Here is a 17,686-nt window from a genome sequence, read left to right as displayed (position 1 = left end):
AAATCTAGCGAAAGTTGTAACCACAGTTTTAAATTTTTGTCGACATGTTGATATTTTGATCAATATTTTTACGTTTCCATGGGTTCGACATCGACATGAGGAGTGAATTGATATTTTCATTATATCGTAGAAAAATCTATGAAACATAAAAAAAAAAAAAAAAAAAAAAAAAAGCAACAAAAGGTCACTAATGTAAAAATAATATAAATAATAGACATCTTAACTTGTTTAAAAATCATAAAATGTTTTGTTTACTATTTTATTTTTTTTTAATTTTTTTGTCTTTATAAGTTTGCCATAAATATTCATCGAAATCGACATTTTATCAATATTTCCATCGAATTTTTTGTGAAATTAAGATCTCAATATTTCCATCGACATCGACATTTTAAATTTTTATCGTAACTATCAAAGACTCACTTGAACAATTATATGTCCTCATTTCTACTTTTACGACTAGCATTATTGAAAAAATTATGGACATGATTAGTTTTTTTTTTTTCCTTCCAACCGTTTATAGTACATGTAACCCTTATATTTAGAGTTTTACGTCATACATTGTAGCCATAATTATTACTTTGATTAGTCCATTTTTAATAGATATCGCAATCGGAAAAAAAATCTTAAAATAGTTGATAACGAATGTCGTTTTAAAATTTAAATTTAATTATTTTTTTAATACAATTGAGAATAAGAGGATTTGAACCACACACCTCATGGTTATTAATACTCACATGTCAATTGAGCTCATTTTTTTTCACTTCTTCCAAGAGAAAAATCTTAGAAAGAGGAACGAAAGAAAACAGAAAGTCTATTCATTGCCAAAATGAGCCCTTGCTTTAAATGAGTTCACAAAATTGGAGGTTAGGAGTTGGGTATTAACATGAAAGGATAAGTGTTCAAAATGAAAATGGAAAGGTGATTGTAAAGCCAAACAAAATAGAACAAAAGGAAGGCTACAGCTTGAGAACAAGGCCAATGGGACAGTGATCGCTACCCCCAACATCGGGGAGTATGTAAGAGTCATGCACCTTCTCTGCCATCGTTTCTGATACAAGAAAATAGTCGAGCCGCCATCCTGTTTCACAAAACTTTTATTTTACTATCTTTTTTTATTCAAACGAGATTATGAAACCAAAAAATCTATCCCAATGGATTACAAAAAAAAAAAAAAAAAAAACGTCTTTAATTGGTCATGCGAGCGTAATTACAAAAGGGAGAGCTCCACCACAAAATTTTTAAGCTCAAACTTGATAATGCGAAAGGATACTGTCCAAAAGTGGAAAGGCTCTCCTATTTTTCTCCAGCTCACCTCTCACAAATAAAGTTCTAGTTGCAAAAATGTCAACAGAAAATGATTCAGCTAAGTATACTAGACTGGAAAGTTCCCCTAATTTACTCAAATAGTTGAGGAATCCCATAGCTTCATCACACTTGTCTCAGATAGGGTGGCTGAGTTTAAAAGAGGAGCAAATGAAAAAACAGACAGATGAGAAATAAAAACAGAAGCAGATTCGGTTACCTTTGTTTGTTTTCCGTCCACCATGACGATAACCCCAATAGGTATAGCCAATGATATCAGGATGTTTTTGTCTAAATGTATCAACAAACCCCTTTTCCAGAAAGTTGGTCGCGAATGATTGCCTTTCTTCGTTGGTGAAACCAGCACTTTTTCGGTTTCCCTGTTCAATCCAAGCACACAAGTCCAGCAAACAAAGAAAGGCAACAAAAAGCCAATGGTACAAAGCAATACATGCTTGTAAATGAGTTTGCATGAAGTCGTGTCGCCTTTACAAATTTTGCAGTTTAGGTACATTTTTTTAAGTTTTGGATATGATAACAGAGAGAAAGTCACTGAGAGCTAAATTTGATCACTTACAGCAGGATTATAGATGTCTATCTCTTGATGAGCACAGTTTAGATCACCGGTCAAAATCACGGGCTTCAACTTTTCCAACTCCTATACAAGTTAACAATAAATGTTAATACATACATTGAAAAAGCAAACCATTGATTGCTTTATTTCTAGAAACAATGTTTCTACAGCTACATTTCCCAATCAAATCATCATATTCGAGTATAATATAAAAATTATGTTTGGTAAAAGTCAAAATCACCTTAAAGTGCTTTGTAAAAATGCACATTTGACCAAAGTGTTAATCTAGGAAATACTTCAAAGCACTCATAAAGAATAGAACCAAACATCAAACTGGTTTGTTATTCAATAATTTTTAATAAAGTGCTGATAGTTAAATGTGTTTTGCTAAAAGTACTTATTTTGAAAGCACGCACTCCCAACCACACTCTTAAGACTTTGGGAACATCCAGTTCTGTTTAAAGCATTTTTGGTGTTTCTATAATTTTCAAGATCACTCATGGCAATCTAACCAAACATTGAAATTTTGAAGAAGACTTTTTCTTAGAGACTTCGAGCTAAAAGTACTTTTTCAACATTCCAAAATTGTCTCAAACTCACCCTAACTACGTAAAATTGGGAATGATATAGAAATAAAATGAAAGAATAAAAAGGCATACCTTCATATAATTACTGAGAGATGGATCCCACTGGGCAATCCTGTATGACTAGAAGTGAAACCAGAGATAGCAATGCAAGAAGAGGCTTCAAATTAAAATCTAAGACCACGATATCAATAATTCATGTTACTATGCAATAAATCAGACTAGAATAAAGAACAGTTGGGAAATCGATACCAGTCTCTTTAAGCCGTCTCCAGAATTAGGAACATAAACATTTAATAAAAAAAATGAATCAAACTCCACCGTCACAACCCGCCCTTCACCATCATGTTCTGATATGCCTACACCATATCTGACTGAAATTGGCTGTATCTGTAAGAGAAGTTTATTCACCAGACTATAAGGAACCATCATAAAAACATTAAAAAAAATATGACGGCAGTAGCTAAAAGCGCCTGCAGATGATAGAATCTTTTTGCACTGAAATAGTAGTTTTAAGAACTTGTAAGATTTATGTTATAATGATGAAGCAAAGGGCTGCATCAAAAGAAAAGAGCCACAAAGTGTATCATTTGTTCACAAATCAGCTGAGACAACTTACTCAAACCTTAATTAATAACCTACAAAACTATCACCTGAGCCTACAAGATTATTGCCTAGCTCTTCAACTTATAGAATCGAGAAAATCATAAGCTGTTGAGTCGCTTAAATAGATAGATACCAACAACTGCCTCAAAAGCATTTAAGTTAACAATTCACCTTTTGCTCATCAGACCAACCACACTAGTCAAATCAAAAGTTATAACTTCATTCGGCATCCGGTAGGTGAACATTTTGTCTAATTTGATAATATATAGACTCCATCTCCAAGTTTCAGAAATGATACCAAACAAAAGCATGTTTGCAAAAGAATGACAAAACGATAAAATAAAAATAAAGGGAAAAGGTGTATCAACGTTTACCCTAAACTTTAAATTTGATCCCATTGAACCCTTCTTCAATACTGTCATACCTTCCAAGAAATGGTTTCCAGGTTTTGTCTCACTAACTTTCCGAGTCAAATTATATGTTGAATATTAATATCGTAAATTGGTGACCAGAATCCAGGACTTGATATATTATCTACCCATTTTAGATTATCAGGCTGACAAGTTTATTTCCTTTTCTTTCTTGTCGAGGAATTTGTTATTCATATATGAGAAAAGGAAAATCCTACCCGGGATATGATTGCTGTTCCAGAATAACCAAGTTTAGAAACACTGCACGTCCAGTAGGTATAATGATATCCATCAACGAGAGACTTTTTAATGTCTAGTATGTCCTTTTCCTGTAGCAGAAATTGACATTAAAACTCAAGGCTAGTTTATAAGGAAGAAAATTTAACATTTTTTATAATATAGCAGGTGGATAGAGATGAGTGATTATTATTGCTAGAATAAACAATTGAAAACTTCAATTTTCCATCCTTGCTCTCCAAAAGCAAAGTCCACCAAAGCTGAAGTTACCTTTTTTTTCTTTCCTTTTCTTCTCTTTTTTTTTTTTTCTTCGGTGGGGGGGTTTAGGAAACCTAGCTTTCATTGAAAAAAACGAAAGAAAATAAATCGGCCTACAAAAAACAAACCCACAAAAGAAGCCCTCAACTAAGTACAAGAACGGACTCCAATCCAAAAGAATAATACTAAGTCGATAATTACAAAAAATTCAGCAAATGAACATCCATAAAGAGAGACATTAAACTTCACCCCTCCCAAACCTCATCTAAAGGCATCTCCAACCCTCTAAAAAACAAACAGTTTCTCTCAATCCACTCCCCATAAAATAGAAAAAAATAAGTCTGCCACAAAACCCTCCCCCCCTTGTTGCAAAACCCGAAGTTCATCACAATCTCCTCAAACAAAGATCAAAAATCAATATTACACGATCTCCCCCCTTGTCGCAAAACCCTAAGTTCATTACAATGCTATGTTGTAAATATAAAGGTGTTAATCATTTTATGTTGACAAAGGATTCAATCCAAACTATCGTGGGTTGGCCTGGTGGTAAATAGGAGGACGCATGACCTTGATAAAGGACTAAGAAGTCAGGGGTTCAATCCATGGTGACCACCTACCTAGGATTTAATATCCTACAAGTTTCCTTGACACCTACATATTGTAAGGTCAAGTAGGTTGTCTCGTGAGATTAGTCAAGGTGCACGTAGACTAGTCCAGACACTCGATGTCAAGGTGCACGTAAACTAGCCTAGACACTCGTGGATATTAAAAAAATAAAAAAGATTCAATCCAGAAACAAAAACCTTGAAACTTCTCCTGTATTATATGATAGAATTTACTAAATGTAGAAATGAAATACGAATTATTCTACTTGCCTGCAATTTGGTCTCCTGTAAGCACAATATATCAAAATCTTCCCTTTCAGCAAGTTCCACAGCTGAAAATCCCTTAAGTAATGCTCTTAACCCATTGACATTCCAAGATAAAATTTTCACAGATTTTGTATCCTTGGAAAGAGGTGTAGGCCTCATGATTTTAGGGTTATATGGGATCCAACCTTTTTGAGGCTTCTTATGAGCAAGAATAGTCCATGGTTCATTTTGCATCACCTCTACTCCATCCTCTTGCTTTACAATGTTGGAAACAACTTCTGAGGATCCTTTTCTCTTTCTTCTAGATGGGTTACTGCCTACAATCATTTTACGTAAGAAGATTTTTTAGACAATGTACCAGTAAACGAACAAAGCACTTAAAGTGCAGCGTATTTGAGGTTTATAAGGGAAAAAACAATGCTAAAGATAAGAAAGAGGAGTTCGAAGAATAGACAGCATTACTTGTTGGACCACTTGAAACCTCATTGGATTCAGCTGACTGCCTCTTCTTTGGTGTTAAGATTTTTGTTTCAGCTTTCACAATTTCACCTTCAAGAGGTGATACATTAGAACTTCTCTCTGTCTGTTGTGCTCTATGATCTTCTACTGCATCAATAACACCACCTATATCAGATATATGCTCAGTCTTCTCACTTATTCTACACTCCAATAGAAATCGAGGATTGTTGATCACTTGATCTATAACTAGAGAACAAAGGCTGTAGATTGACACAACTTTCATATGAACTTCAACTTCAAAATTAACTATATTTAACAGTGCCAGCACTAAAAGTGAGGATATTTCTCCCACCTTCAATGGTGTCTACTCTAGCCATGTTAAGTAGTAGACAAATAATGCGTACCCACTGTTTTATTCTCCACAAAGCATTGCAGTGCAGTTACAAGTTCATGCTTACGCCCTTTGGCCAGAAGACCTACGCTTCTGAAAAATGTGAACATAAATGATAAATAAGAAAGTTAGCTAGAGCTCTACTAGACTATTACAAACTACATATGGAACTGGAATGCACTTGTGCTGAGACACAGCAGCCAACAGCTGCAGCACATGAACTCCAAGCCAATATCCAAACTGAAAATCCAATGAAGAATTCTCAACAGGGGGAACGCATCAAAATGTGTTACTTCAAAGATAAAGCTCTTATTACCTCAATGTCATTCTCAGTTCTTGAACCGTCATAGCCTCAATTCTCGATGGGTCATCCTTAAAACTTTGAATGTCCACTTTACAGTCATTTTCCTATATGTAAAAGTTGAGTAAAACCCCTAAATCCGAATAAAGAAGAGAACCATAATAGGTAATTGAAATATACTCAAACAAAAACCATCTCACAACAGTCTCTTCCAAAATTTGTTACCAGACTTGTATCTCTCCTTGTCCCGCCAGGCTCTGAATTCTGTGTGGATAAAGTTATAGAGGATTGATTCGAAGCCATTACATTCCTTTGCATATTAGGTATCAATGTTGCAACTCTCAACCTACTCTGATTCACTGCAAGGCTAAGGGGAGTCCGGGTTAGTTCAGATGAACAATGAGTCCATTGAAATACTACTAGTACAAGTAACAAAACCATATTCTAGATAGGAAATGCAGAGAGCATTTCAGTCAAGAGAATGAGCTACTCTTCCTAAGAATTTAACACTTGTTTTCCATATATGAAATGAGCCAAACTTTCATTCAAATTGAAGAGACTTGATTGACTTTTCCTTAACTTATGAACAAAGATAGATACAACAAAATAAAAAAAGAGAAGAAATTTGGTGAAAGGGCAAACCTGGAGGGATGAAGGAAACTCCTAAACCCCAATTGCAAAACTGACTTCATTGACAAATATGAGATAGAAAAATAGTATGCAGAGGGATAAATGCGTTACGGTGAGACTTTGAGAGAAGAAAAACAAGATTTACAGAAGCAGAGAAATGAAGCGGCAAAGACGAGCAGAGGGGAAGAAGAGAGGCTCAGACCGTTGAGCTCCGCATAAACGCCACAGATTCTGGAGCTTTGGGCCCTCTTCTCACTACTGAAAAATCCAATTTTTTTACTTGTCCCTTCAAACTAAGACGACGAACACCTAAGGCGATCGACAGAAAGATTTTTAGCCCAAATTTTGAAAATAAGATTTTTGGTTCGCTCCATACTATTAAATTTCGGTTGACATGTCGATAATTTTATTGATATTTATATTTTTTATGGGTAACATGTCGGTAATTTTATTGATATTTATATTTTTTATAGGTAATTATAATTCGTAGCATTTTTAGAAATAATAACTAAGTGTATAACACCATTTTAAAAAATGACAAATATAGACAAGTCTATCAATGTATCATTCAACCAGTAATAACGTTTCAAGTCCTAATACATCTTGGTGCTGCCGAGATAAATCGAAAATAAGGAACTGTGAGCCTCTAACAACAACTCATTCTTAATATCATTATCTGCTGGCACGCACAAACGTCCCTGATAGAGGAGACCACCTTTCGCTGATACCAAGAATTCGTCATCTTGGTCTGACTCCACCCTACGAACTCTCTCATCCAGATAAGGGTCACAACACTGCGCATCAATAATTCTCTGCCTTAGACTCGGTTGCACTGACAACTGCACTAATTATGCTGTGACTTTCTCCACTACCACTGCAATTTCTGCCCGCTCTAGCTCCTTGCACAAATGAGTTTGTCTAGTGATGAGGGTTGTTGAATGAGCCAAGAAGACGACGAGAGATCATTCTTGGACAGCTCGAAAGACTATCGAGAAGCGCTACAAAAGGAGAGAGGGTCAACACTTGCGGAAGCAAGGATATTCATCTGAGCAGAGTTTGAGTGAAAAGACAGTGTAAAAGGCCACGGGAAGTAGACATTTTTACCGGGTTTCTTATCTTTACATTCTATTATTGATAGACTCCCAAGTCAATCAACTCATCAATAGACTCTTACCAGTGATATGTACCAATAATATGGTCTATCATCGATAAACTATTTAAATTTGGCCATGTTTGCAAATTTTTTTTACATTATGTTACATCTACTAATACTTTTGGTCTAATGTCTATATTTGCAACGGTCCCTTTTCTTATTTATTCAATATCAACATTAAAGATGAATAGATATTTTCAATGTATTGTAAAAAAATTCACAAAATATAAAATATAAGCTACAAAATATTAATAAACATAATATAACTAATATACATGTTGATTTGTTTTTTTTTTTTTAAAATCATAAAAAATTTATTTACTAATTTAAATTTAATTTTTAAATTATTTAATTTTTTATAATTTTTCTAGAATATTTATCGAAATCAACATTCTATCAAAATTTTCATAAAATTATGAGATTTTAGACCTTGTTGTATCACACTCCCGCACTCATTATTCTTAAACTTTTTATTTTGTATATGATAGATGCAAAATTTATTTAAATTTTTTGAAAAGATTAATTTATGGTTGATTTGTTAGATACACTTTATGTGTAACGGTATTCTAAAATTTCAGTTCTAAGTTCAATAAATACAATATTTTTAAAAAATAAATATATATCAATCAATGATTTGTTAGATACAAAATTAAAAGTTTAAGCATCTATTATTCGTAGATGTCAATTTTGTGAATATTTTTTTAACTTTGTTGAATCTTCATTTATGATAAATTATTTGTTTATTCATTAAGTAATTTAATATATTTACTTAACAATATATGGAATGTAAGAACAACTATATTTATTTTGGCATATAGACTTTAATTTTAGAAAAATCTCTTTTGATCGTCATAACTATTTACATACTAGATTTTTTTTTTTTTTGTCACATAAATATTCGCAAATACAAATATATAAGAAAATCCATGTAATATATATAATATGCAAATAGAATGTGTAAAATAGGATACATTGCTCAATTATATGAATGCAAGAGTAAGAAATTGAAATGTGTTGGAAAGATGAAGCATATGAGCTATGATTTATGCTTAGTTATTGAAAATAAAGCACACACAATGAGTTGTGATTAATTATAAATAAAAAATAAAAAGATAATTCATGGGTTTTTTGCTTGTAGGAAAGCAGTGAAAAGTGCCAATGATGTTGCTGGTGAAGTGTAAGGAGCTTGATGAGCAGCTCCTCTAATGGTGGCAAATGATAGGTCATTCTTATCCCCAAATGCTTCTACCCATCCTCCAACCTAAACACACAATAATATTGGAAAAATATGGCTTTTACAAAGTATGTAATTCTTTTTTATGTTTAGTATGTCTTCTCTCACAAATTTATAAGATACAAATTTCAAAGAAATTTTTTTACCGATATAAAAAATGTCAAACTATTTATAGAAATAGTAAAAGAATATACTTATAGGTTTCTATCAGCATATATCAATAATAAACTTTTATTAGTTTCTATCACTGATAAACATTGATAGACTTCTATCAGCTTCTATTAAAGAAGATTAACATTTTGCTATGTTGTATAAATAATTTCCCTTATTTTTCTACTTTTGAAAATCTCTCTTTTTTTAAAATGTTTAATATGTTGAGAACTTATTAGACATAAATTTGAAAGTTCAAGTACTTGATTAAACTTTAAAGTTTAAAGACCCTTCTTAGATACTATCCCAATTGAAAATTTGCTGGGACCAAACTTGTAATTAAATATTTTTAATATTTTTATTTAAGTGATTAAATTCTATATGAGGAAAAAAAGATATTTTATTCATTAGCATTAATTATTTTTTTAAAAATTATTTAATGGAAACTTGAGAATAAAAGTTTGGAGCTACCTTTGGATGATTAGAATCGATGTATTGATGTTTTTAAAAAAAAAAAAAAAAAATCCAAAGTGATAGTTTATATTGATATGCTTATAAAAGTTTAAAGATTTAGACCCCGTTTGATATGTTTTTTATTTTTATTTTTGAAAATCAGACCTATTTCATCTACATTTCTTACCATGATTTGCATTTTTCTTAAATACAATGGTTGAATTCTTAGTCAAATTTCAAATTCCAAAAATAAAAACAACTTTTTGAAAGCTACTTTTTTTAATTCTCAAAATTTGACTTAGTTTTAAACCATTTGTGAAAAGTAGATAACAAAGAAAGAAATTTGGAGGTGTAAGTAGCATTCATCGGCTTAATTTCTAAAAACAAAATGATTACCAAACGAGACCTTAATTAATAAAATTATAAATCGCGACATGATATTTATTTAAACAAAACATAATAGAATGTGAGAATTATGATACACTTCCGAAACTTGAAAGTTTAAATTGATACGATTATCCGATCATGATTTTTAATTGATATAATTAATAAAATTTAAAGATATAAATTGATTTTTTTTTTTTTCGAAAAATGAATAGGTAAAATAATAATAATAATATATGAGTTTTTACCTGTTGGTTGTGAAACCAAGGTGAGTAAGGGAGAGTGGTGTTTAACCTCAAAGCCTTTGCCAACTTATTCACCAAAGTTCGACTTCCAAGTAATGGAATTACTGAATCTTGATCTCCACTGCCATTCCACACACCCACCAATTTTATTCATAATCCATTATTTTTACTAAAACAATTGCAAATATAAATGGAGGGGTGTTCAAAAAATCGAACGACTCAAAACAACCGATTAATCCGGTTGGGTTCAAATAAATGAAAATTTTATGGGTTGAGTTGGTTCATAGGTTCACCTAATATAACTCGAACTAACCCGAATTTATTATTAACATTAAAATATGGTTTTTATTACTCATAACACAATTATTTATACGTATATTGATTTTAATTTTATTTAATTTTAATATTTTTTGAATAATTTATTTTTCAACGACTCTCAAAATTAGTTTATTTGAACTTTAGAAAGAAAATTTTCACTATATATATTGAAATTGAGTTGTTAATCTTAATTCAATATATGAAAATAATTAAATTAGATTTTTACATATTTTCGTTTTGTTTTTTTTTATAACAAAATTTTAAATAAATGACCCGATTAACTCGAACCAACCCAACCCAAATATTTCATGATTGGGTCTGAAAAGTCTTTTAATCCAATCCAACCAAACCCATGAATACCCCTATAAATAGTTACGCTCATATTGACTTGTTATTCTGAATAAGAAAAATAAAGATAAGGAAAAAAAACATAATTAAGCTTAATTAATTTAAACAATTACCTATAAATCAAAACTCTTATTCCAGAATGCACGAGTGAACCCACAATATTAATGGTTGGTGTCAATAAGTTACTCAAATCATAGTCCAAAATACTGCAAAAATAAATCAATAAATCTATCAAATGTTTGATAATCTTGGTATAATTTATAAAAATATATGTGTAAAACATAAAATAATAAATTTGAAAAGAAATTGGAAAGAAATGGTAAATGGTAATTAATTAAATAAATAAATAACCTGCTGCAGAGGGTCCAAGTAGAAACTCCAACCAAGCGAGCATGAAGAGCTTCTTGAACATCAACTCTATTTAGATATGCATTCACTTCATTCAATATACAAACATCTACCTTTCCTCCATCTTCCTATATACATACCATCCATTAAAACTCAATATTTTCACGGATTTGAACTTCCGATCTCTTAAATCCATAATCATAATGGGTAGTATTTTTAAAACTAATTAAATGTATAACAACGTTTTTAAGAAATTACAAATATAGGAAAAAAAAACTATTGATGATAGACTCTATCACTAACATAGACTCCTATTAGCAATATAGTCTACCTAATAGATAGACTTCGAGAGCTAAATCTAAATTTTGCTACATTCACAAATTGTTTCATATTATAATATATTTACTAATACTTGGGGTCTGATTATTATATTTGCACCCGTCTTTTTTTTAACACTAAAAAAAAATTAGTTTCTTAAGACTAATTTTTGTTTTTGAAATTTGATTAGCATCTTAAATGTTTTCTAACAAGGATGAAAGTTATTGTGAAGAAATTGGAACAAAACAAAAACCATTTTCAAAAATCAAAAACTAAAAACCAAGTATGCTACAATTTGTTTTTTTTTTTTGGGTAAAATTTTTTATTCTAAAAGTATTTATATAATGATCTTTCAACTTTAACATTTGTATATAAATTTTTAGTTTAAATTATAGTTTGGTCCTGAAATTTTAAAATCATTCTATTTTAGTCCTCAAACCTTTTTAAATGTTATTTTAGTTTCTGAATTTTTAAAAGATTTATTTGAGCCCATCCACTTCCAAAAAATAATAATTTTGATCCTTATTTTTTATTTTGTTTAAAAACTAATGGCATAACTTTGAATATGTATACTTACGAGTGATTTGAAGCCACACAGACTTATAAGAAACAAGCATTGGACAAGTGAAAATTAAATATGGATAAAAATTACTCAAAAAGGACCAAAACTAAAAACAAAAAAAAAAGTTTAAAACTAAAATAGACATAATAAAAATTTAGGCTAATCATTTGGTTTTTTTTTTTTTTTTTTAAAAAAAATTAAGTCTATTTCATCCACATTTCTTACATTAATTTGCATCTTTCTTGAGTACAATGGTTGAATCCTTGGCCAAATTCAAAAATCAAATATAACTTTTTGAAAGTTACTTTTTTTAATTTTCAAAATCTAACTTGGTTTTTTAAACCATTGGTGAAAAGTAGATAACAAAAGAAGAAATTTGGAGGTAGGAATAGTGTCCTAATTTTCAAAAACAAAAACGAAAATGGTTACCAAACAGGGGCGATCAAAATGAAACAAACATGAAAAGAAAATGACTAAAATATGGACATACTTTGAAACTTATAAGTTTAGAGACCAAAACGAGAATCAACCCTAATCTTTTACACTAAGACGACAATCAAAAGGCAAGTGCTTCCCCCATCAATACTAATCCTTCTTCGACATTAGCTAATATATATATATATATATATATAAGATCGGAATAATCGAATGAAAACTTTGAAAGATCAGAGATGATGAAAGTATAGAAATTACGAACCGAGAATTGTGGAAGAGGGGTGGAAGTAGATTTTGCATTAGATTGATCTCCTAATTGCCTGGGGAAAGTGAGAGAATGGAGAGTGCCAGCAGCTTGTGATTGATCACTCAAACAAACATCAAGATTAATGGAATAAGCATTTATAAACTTAGACATCTCTCGACCAACCAAATCATTAATACTTAAACATGCATCTGAAATTTCCCCATTGATAGCTTCTCTTGTGATTTGGGAAATGCTACATACTGAATTCAGAAGCTCAAATGTTGACTCTGATAGCACTCCATGAGACCATAAATATTTGCCTCTTGAATTGAAATCCGTGTTAAATTCCAATAAGGGATTCCCAATCTGAAAATAATAATTAACAAGTTTTGATCATTCCTATACTTTACCATCCGTAATGATTTAGTTTTTATTATGCAAATATTGTTAAGATTTATGAAATTTGATCTTATATGTAGATTCATAAATGGATTATAAACTATGAGAAAATTCAATTTTGACCATGACTTTGGTGAATTTGTATCAATTTCAACTTTAAACTTTTAATTTCATCAAATTGTACCTCAAATCTTGGTAAGTGTTGCAATTTTAACCCTAAATTTTAAAAGTTATAGAAATTTTAACCCTGTAATAAATTCTTGCTCCAAATATGGTTAAAAAAATTTTAAAAATTTTCTCTTAGGTACATTTAATGAATTATAAAACATGCGTACAAAAAGCGATAAAATTTTAGAGAAAATAGTATTAGAGCTAGCTTTTAGTTCAAATTTATAAAGTTTGGGCAAAGTTTTTCAATATAGTTAGTTTGTGAATTAACAAAACTTTAACTTATTAAAATTAATAAGTTTATAAATATCTTTTATACGATTCTTTGTTAAAATTAGAGGAAAACTAGTGACATTTAAATGGTGGGCAAAAATTACAACACTTATTTTAATAGAACCTAACAAATTAAGAGTCAAATTGAATTTTTTTTTCCCTATAAATTACATAAAGACAAAGTTCTTACACAATCAAAATAAACAACTAAGTTTGATGAGATTTTTAACAATAAGGATTAAATATAGTTACGCGTTAAAAATTCAAAAATAAAATTGTTACAAATTTAAAATTACAATAATTAAAATCATTATAAATCAAAATTTACGAATCAAATTATTACTTCTATGATTGTTTAGCGGGAAAATTTGATTTTTTATATATACAATTTAAAAGAATATTGACAATATAATTATAGTGCTGACTTACAGCTATTGCGTTGAGCTTAATGTTAAGGTTAGATTGAAGAACAAGTCTTGCAAGTTGTGGGATATAATGGCCTGCATAGCTTTCACCAGTGATGTAAAATTCTCTGTTTTTATATTCTGGAAATTTCTCCAACCATCGTTCGAGGAAAACAATGTTGTCTTGTGCTGTCAAATGTACCAATCAGTTTATCTACATTCTATGTTTTTTTAATGTATTTATATACGACTAATATTTTCAATCTATTACTATACAGAATCTATTTTTATTTTTATACTCATCATGTTACAATATTACTTTTAACTTTTTTTTTTCATAAACATTTCAAAACTATACATTTGAAATAGGATTTCTTTATAAGTTTGAATGAAATGGCCTAAATTGGTGTGGTGATGACCTGAAACAGAAATTTAAACCCTCTCACCATCACACTATTCCTAAAGGGATAGTCAAAGGTAATATTATCAACTTTTGAAATAAGTGACAAAATTTAGGAGTGTTTTTGTAATTTAGCCTAAAATTTCCAATCAATATGTTATGAAATAACTATGATATTAAAATAAAGGATATAAACAATATATCCAAACATTGACGAGAAAACTCACCAGTGATTTTGTCATTAACTGTGTCATAGAACGTGGTATTCTTAGAAAACGAGAATCCAACCCCAGCTGGAGATTCGAGATACAATACATTTGCCACTGTCAAATCAACAAAAATTACTAACAAGTCATTAGCAAGTTATTGAAGTTAGAACTTCACAAACAAAAATATATGCATTCATGTTTTGCAGTCTAGCTTTTTTATTTTTTTTTTATTCGTGAGTATCTAGGAAAACTTACGCACATCTCGACTAATCTCATGAAACAATTCACCTCACTCTACAACATTTTGGTGTCAAGGAAACTCGGAATACTAAACCCTAGGTGGTCACCTTAGATTAAACTCATCATTTCTTAGTCTTTTATCAAAATCATGCCCCCTTATTTACCACTAGACTAACCCATGATGGTTGCAGTCTAGCTCACTTGTCCAACCACAATTTGTCACATAGCAAATTCTTTTTTTTAAAAAAAGAAATATATATTTTCGAGTTTTTCTCCTATAATGTGATTGGAGTGAGTTAGAAAAAGAATGAGTACCGTCCAAGATGTACCTAAGTATATACAATATTTTTAAAAAAAATCAAGATAAAGAAAAAAGGCCTCTACATAATACAAACCATTGTTCCAACTAAATTCATTGAGAATCAAAACATCTCCTTTTGGTCGAAAAGGACCATTTTCAACAAAAGCTCCTGCACCAAGTGATGAACAACCAGGACCTAAAACAAACAAACACCAAACATTTGAATGTAAAAGTTGTAGTTGAAATTATATGAATAACCAAAAATAGAATTTTTTTTTTAAAAAAAAAAAAAAAAAATCACCTCCATTTAACCAAAGAACAAGAGGCTTTGAATTGGGATCACTTTGGGCCTCAACAAAGTAGTAGAAAAGAGACCTATGTTGGATTTCATCAATGGTAATATAACCTCCAAATTGTTGAAACCTAACAATTGGTTGTCCTGGTAAGCTCTTGATCAAATCACCATCATCAAAACACTCTCCAAATCTAAACAAATTTTGCATCATTAACATAATCAAGGCAATAATCTCCATTCTTCTCCATTGCTTACAATAATTATGCATTGTGTAATTAGATTATCTCAACCCTTTCTTTGGCTAATCCCAAATTAACTCTCTTCTATTTATATCATCTTTCAACTAATTTGCTACCTCCAATGCTCCTTTTAGTTGGCCTTTTCCTACAAACCTTTTGTTGGTGGTATCATCAATAATAATTATTACAATTACTCAAACATTGAATTTGGATTTATACATGACAATTTTTATTATTTTTGGCTATTTAATTTATTACATGTATTGAGTGGTATTAGACTTACTCAACAAACGTCACAATGTTAAATTTATATGATTATAAAAACTTATTGATCAACGTTATTCGTCGATATAAACATAACGATGATCCACTGGTTAAAGACATATATTCGAAACTTAAAGGGTAAAGATGTAAATCCTTCAACCCACATGTTCGTTGAAATAAGAGTTTGAGTTCTCATTTGTAATAAATTCGTTTTACAGCCAGCTAAACAAAATTATACACAAATACCCTTAATGTGTAGTAATGTTTACAAATCTTAGCTAGTTTTGTTTTTTTGTTTTTGTTTTTTGTTTTTTGTTTTTTGTTTTTTTGTTTTTTTAATTAGAGCAGAAGCATATAACATATATTTGATGCTGTTTGGTTTGTCATTTTCATAGAATGAAAAATTTGCCGGCGTTAATCTCCTTATGCGTAAAATTGTTTTGTGTTTTGTCAAATTGGTTCAACCTTGTTTCTTCTTGGACTTTCATCAATATGATTGCAACCCTAGGCCGGCATTATTGCTATTTTATTTTTCTTTTATTATTTTCATTAGAATGCTTAAATTTGAGGATAACAACTTCAAATCCTTATTCAATTTTTAATTTTATGTCCAATATATCTTTGAATTGTTTGAATTAACAAAAAAAATTTGTTAAGTACATCCAGATCAATTAATTTTTTTAAATGTTAGAATACGGTAAAGACCTAGTAAGCACAAAATTAAATTTAAAAGATTTATTAGATACTTTCGAAGATTCATGGACCAAATAGACACAAAAGTTAACTAAACTTAAGGTGTGTTTGGTTTAATTTTTCTAGTGTTTAATTTCATTTTAAAAAAATTAAAGTGTTTGACAACCACTCAAAATAGTTTTTGAAACACTTTCAAAATGTATTTTAAACGGTTTTTATAAAAAAAGTTTAATTGAAAATTACTTTTCTGGAAAATATTTTTTCCTCTAGTCAATCCAAACAGATCCTTAATCTTATAGTTTCGTTTAACTAAGTTGGGTTCTTCTTCAAAACCATCTTGGTTATGGTGATTAGTATACTTTCTAGTATTATCAAGATGATAATTCTATGATCTTTCAAAAAAAAAAAAAAAAAAAGTCGTTAATTGGGTTGGTAACAAATTTGAAGTCTTCTATATTAATATCCACTCATTTGGATTGACTTGAGAAAAAAAAAAATTAAAAAAAAAAAACTCATTTTTATTTAAATTTTTTTGATAAAAAATGATGAAAATACACACGAAAAACTATTCCAAGGGATTGCCAAACACTCCAATTTCTTCCCAAATGACTTTTTGTAAAATTAAACACTTGAAAATGTATTATTCCAAATACACCTATAATCTTCTACCTCAATCAAAAATTAAATCTTATTTTAAATCCATTTCAAAACTCGATATCACAAAGAAGAAATTTACGTTTATAAATATGGAATTGTACGTTAAAATCTCTCGAAGTAGATTAGTTTATATCCAAATATGAACAATGTGATTAATTAACCACTTATAACTCAAAATCAAACCTTCACTAATAATCTAAGGGACTAAGTTTAACTAGAGAAATGTTAGTGAACAGTTAGAGATAACATGTACCAAACCTTTGATGTGAAGGAAGGTTAGAGATAACATGTATCAAATCTTTGATGTGAAGGATAGACTATGGTC

The 17,686-nt window shown here is 30.1% G+C and overlaps 2 protein-coding genes across 7 annotated transcripts; both read right to left on the bottom strand.

Annotated features, from left to right (window-relative positions):
- Nucleotides 1–794: 794 nt before the first annotated feature.
- Nucleotides 795–7,015, bottom strand: ARP (apurinic endonuclease-redox protein). 6 transcript variants are annotated; one of them, XM_039050439.2, is made up of 12 exons: nt 6,637–7,015; nt 6,220–6,353; nt 6,010–6,101; nt 5,707–5,786; nt 5,306–5,449; nt 4,847–5,160; nt 3,695–3,805; nt 2,713–2,850; nt 2,536–2,583; nt 1,880–1,960; nt 1,523–1,682; nt 795–1,078 (listed from the first exon to the last, which is right to left on the bottom strand). In XM_039050439.2, the coding sequence occupies exons 2-12, from the start codon at nt 6,310–6,312 to the stop codon at nt 957–959; spliced, it is 1,383 nt and encodes a 460-aa protein (XP_038906367.1). In that variant the 5' UTR covers nt 6,313–6,353; nt 6,637–7,015; the 3' UTR covers nt 795–956. The 6 variants fall into 6 exon arrangements, with proteins under 6 accessions (XP_038906367.1, XP_038906365.1, XP_038906366.1 ...); XM_039050437.2 differs by having other exon boundaries at nt 6,220–6,361; nt 6,637–6,977; XM_039050438.2 differs by having other exon boundaries at nt 5,306–5,446; nt 6,220–6,361; nt 6,637–6,977.
- A 1,879-nt stretch (nt 7,016–8,894) lies between these two features.
- On the bottom strand, nt 8,895–15,746 carry LOC120090880 (serine carboxypeptidase-like 45). The gene is made up of 9 exons (XM_090307090.1): nt 15,515–15,746; nt 15,308–15,409; nt 14,691–14,786; nt 14,089–14,252; nt 12,887–13,185; nt 11,261–11,386; nt 11,023–11,115; nt 10,247–10,364; nt 8,895–9,038 (listed from the first exon to the last, which is right to left on the bottom strand). The coding sequence occupies exons 1-9, from the start codon at nt 15,744–15,746 to the stop codon at nt 8,895–8,897; spliced, it is 1,374 nt and encodes a 457-aa protein (XP_090163216.1).
- Nucleotides 15,747–17,686: the final 1,940 nt, after the last annotated feature.

Source organism: Benincasa hispida, chromosome 11 (assembly GCF_027475165.1).
Source record: "Benincasa hispida cultivar pf3 chromosome 11, pf3_genome.v1.1, whole genome shotgun sequence".
Taxonomy (NCBI): domain Eukaryota; kingdom Viridiplantae; phylum Streptophyta; class Magnoliopsida; order Cucurbitales; family Cucurbitaceae; genus Benincasa; species Benincasa hispida.
The sequence above is the reverse complement of the archived record's forward strand: the minus strand, read 5'-3'. Positions and strand labels throughout refer to the sequence as shown.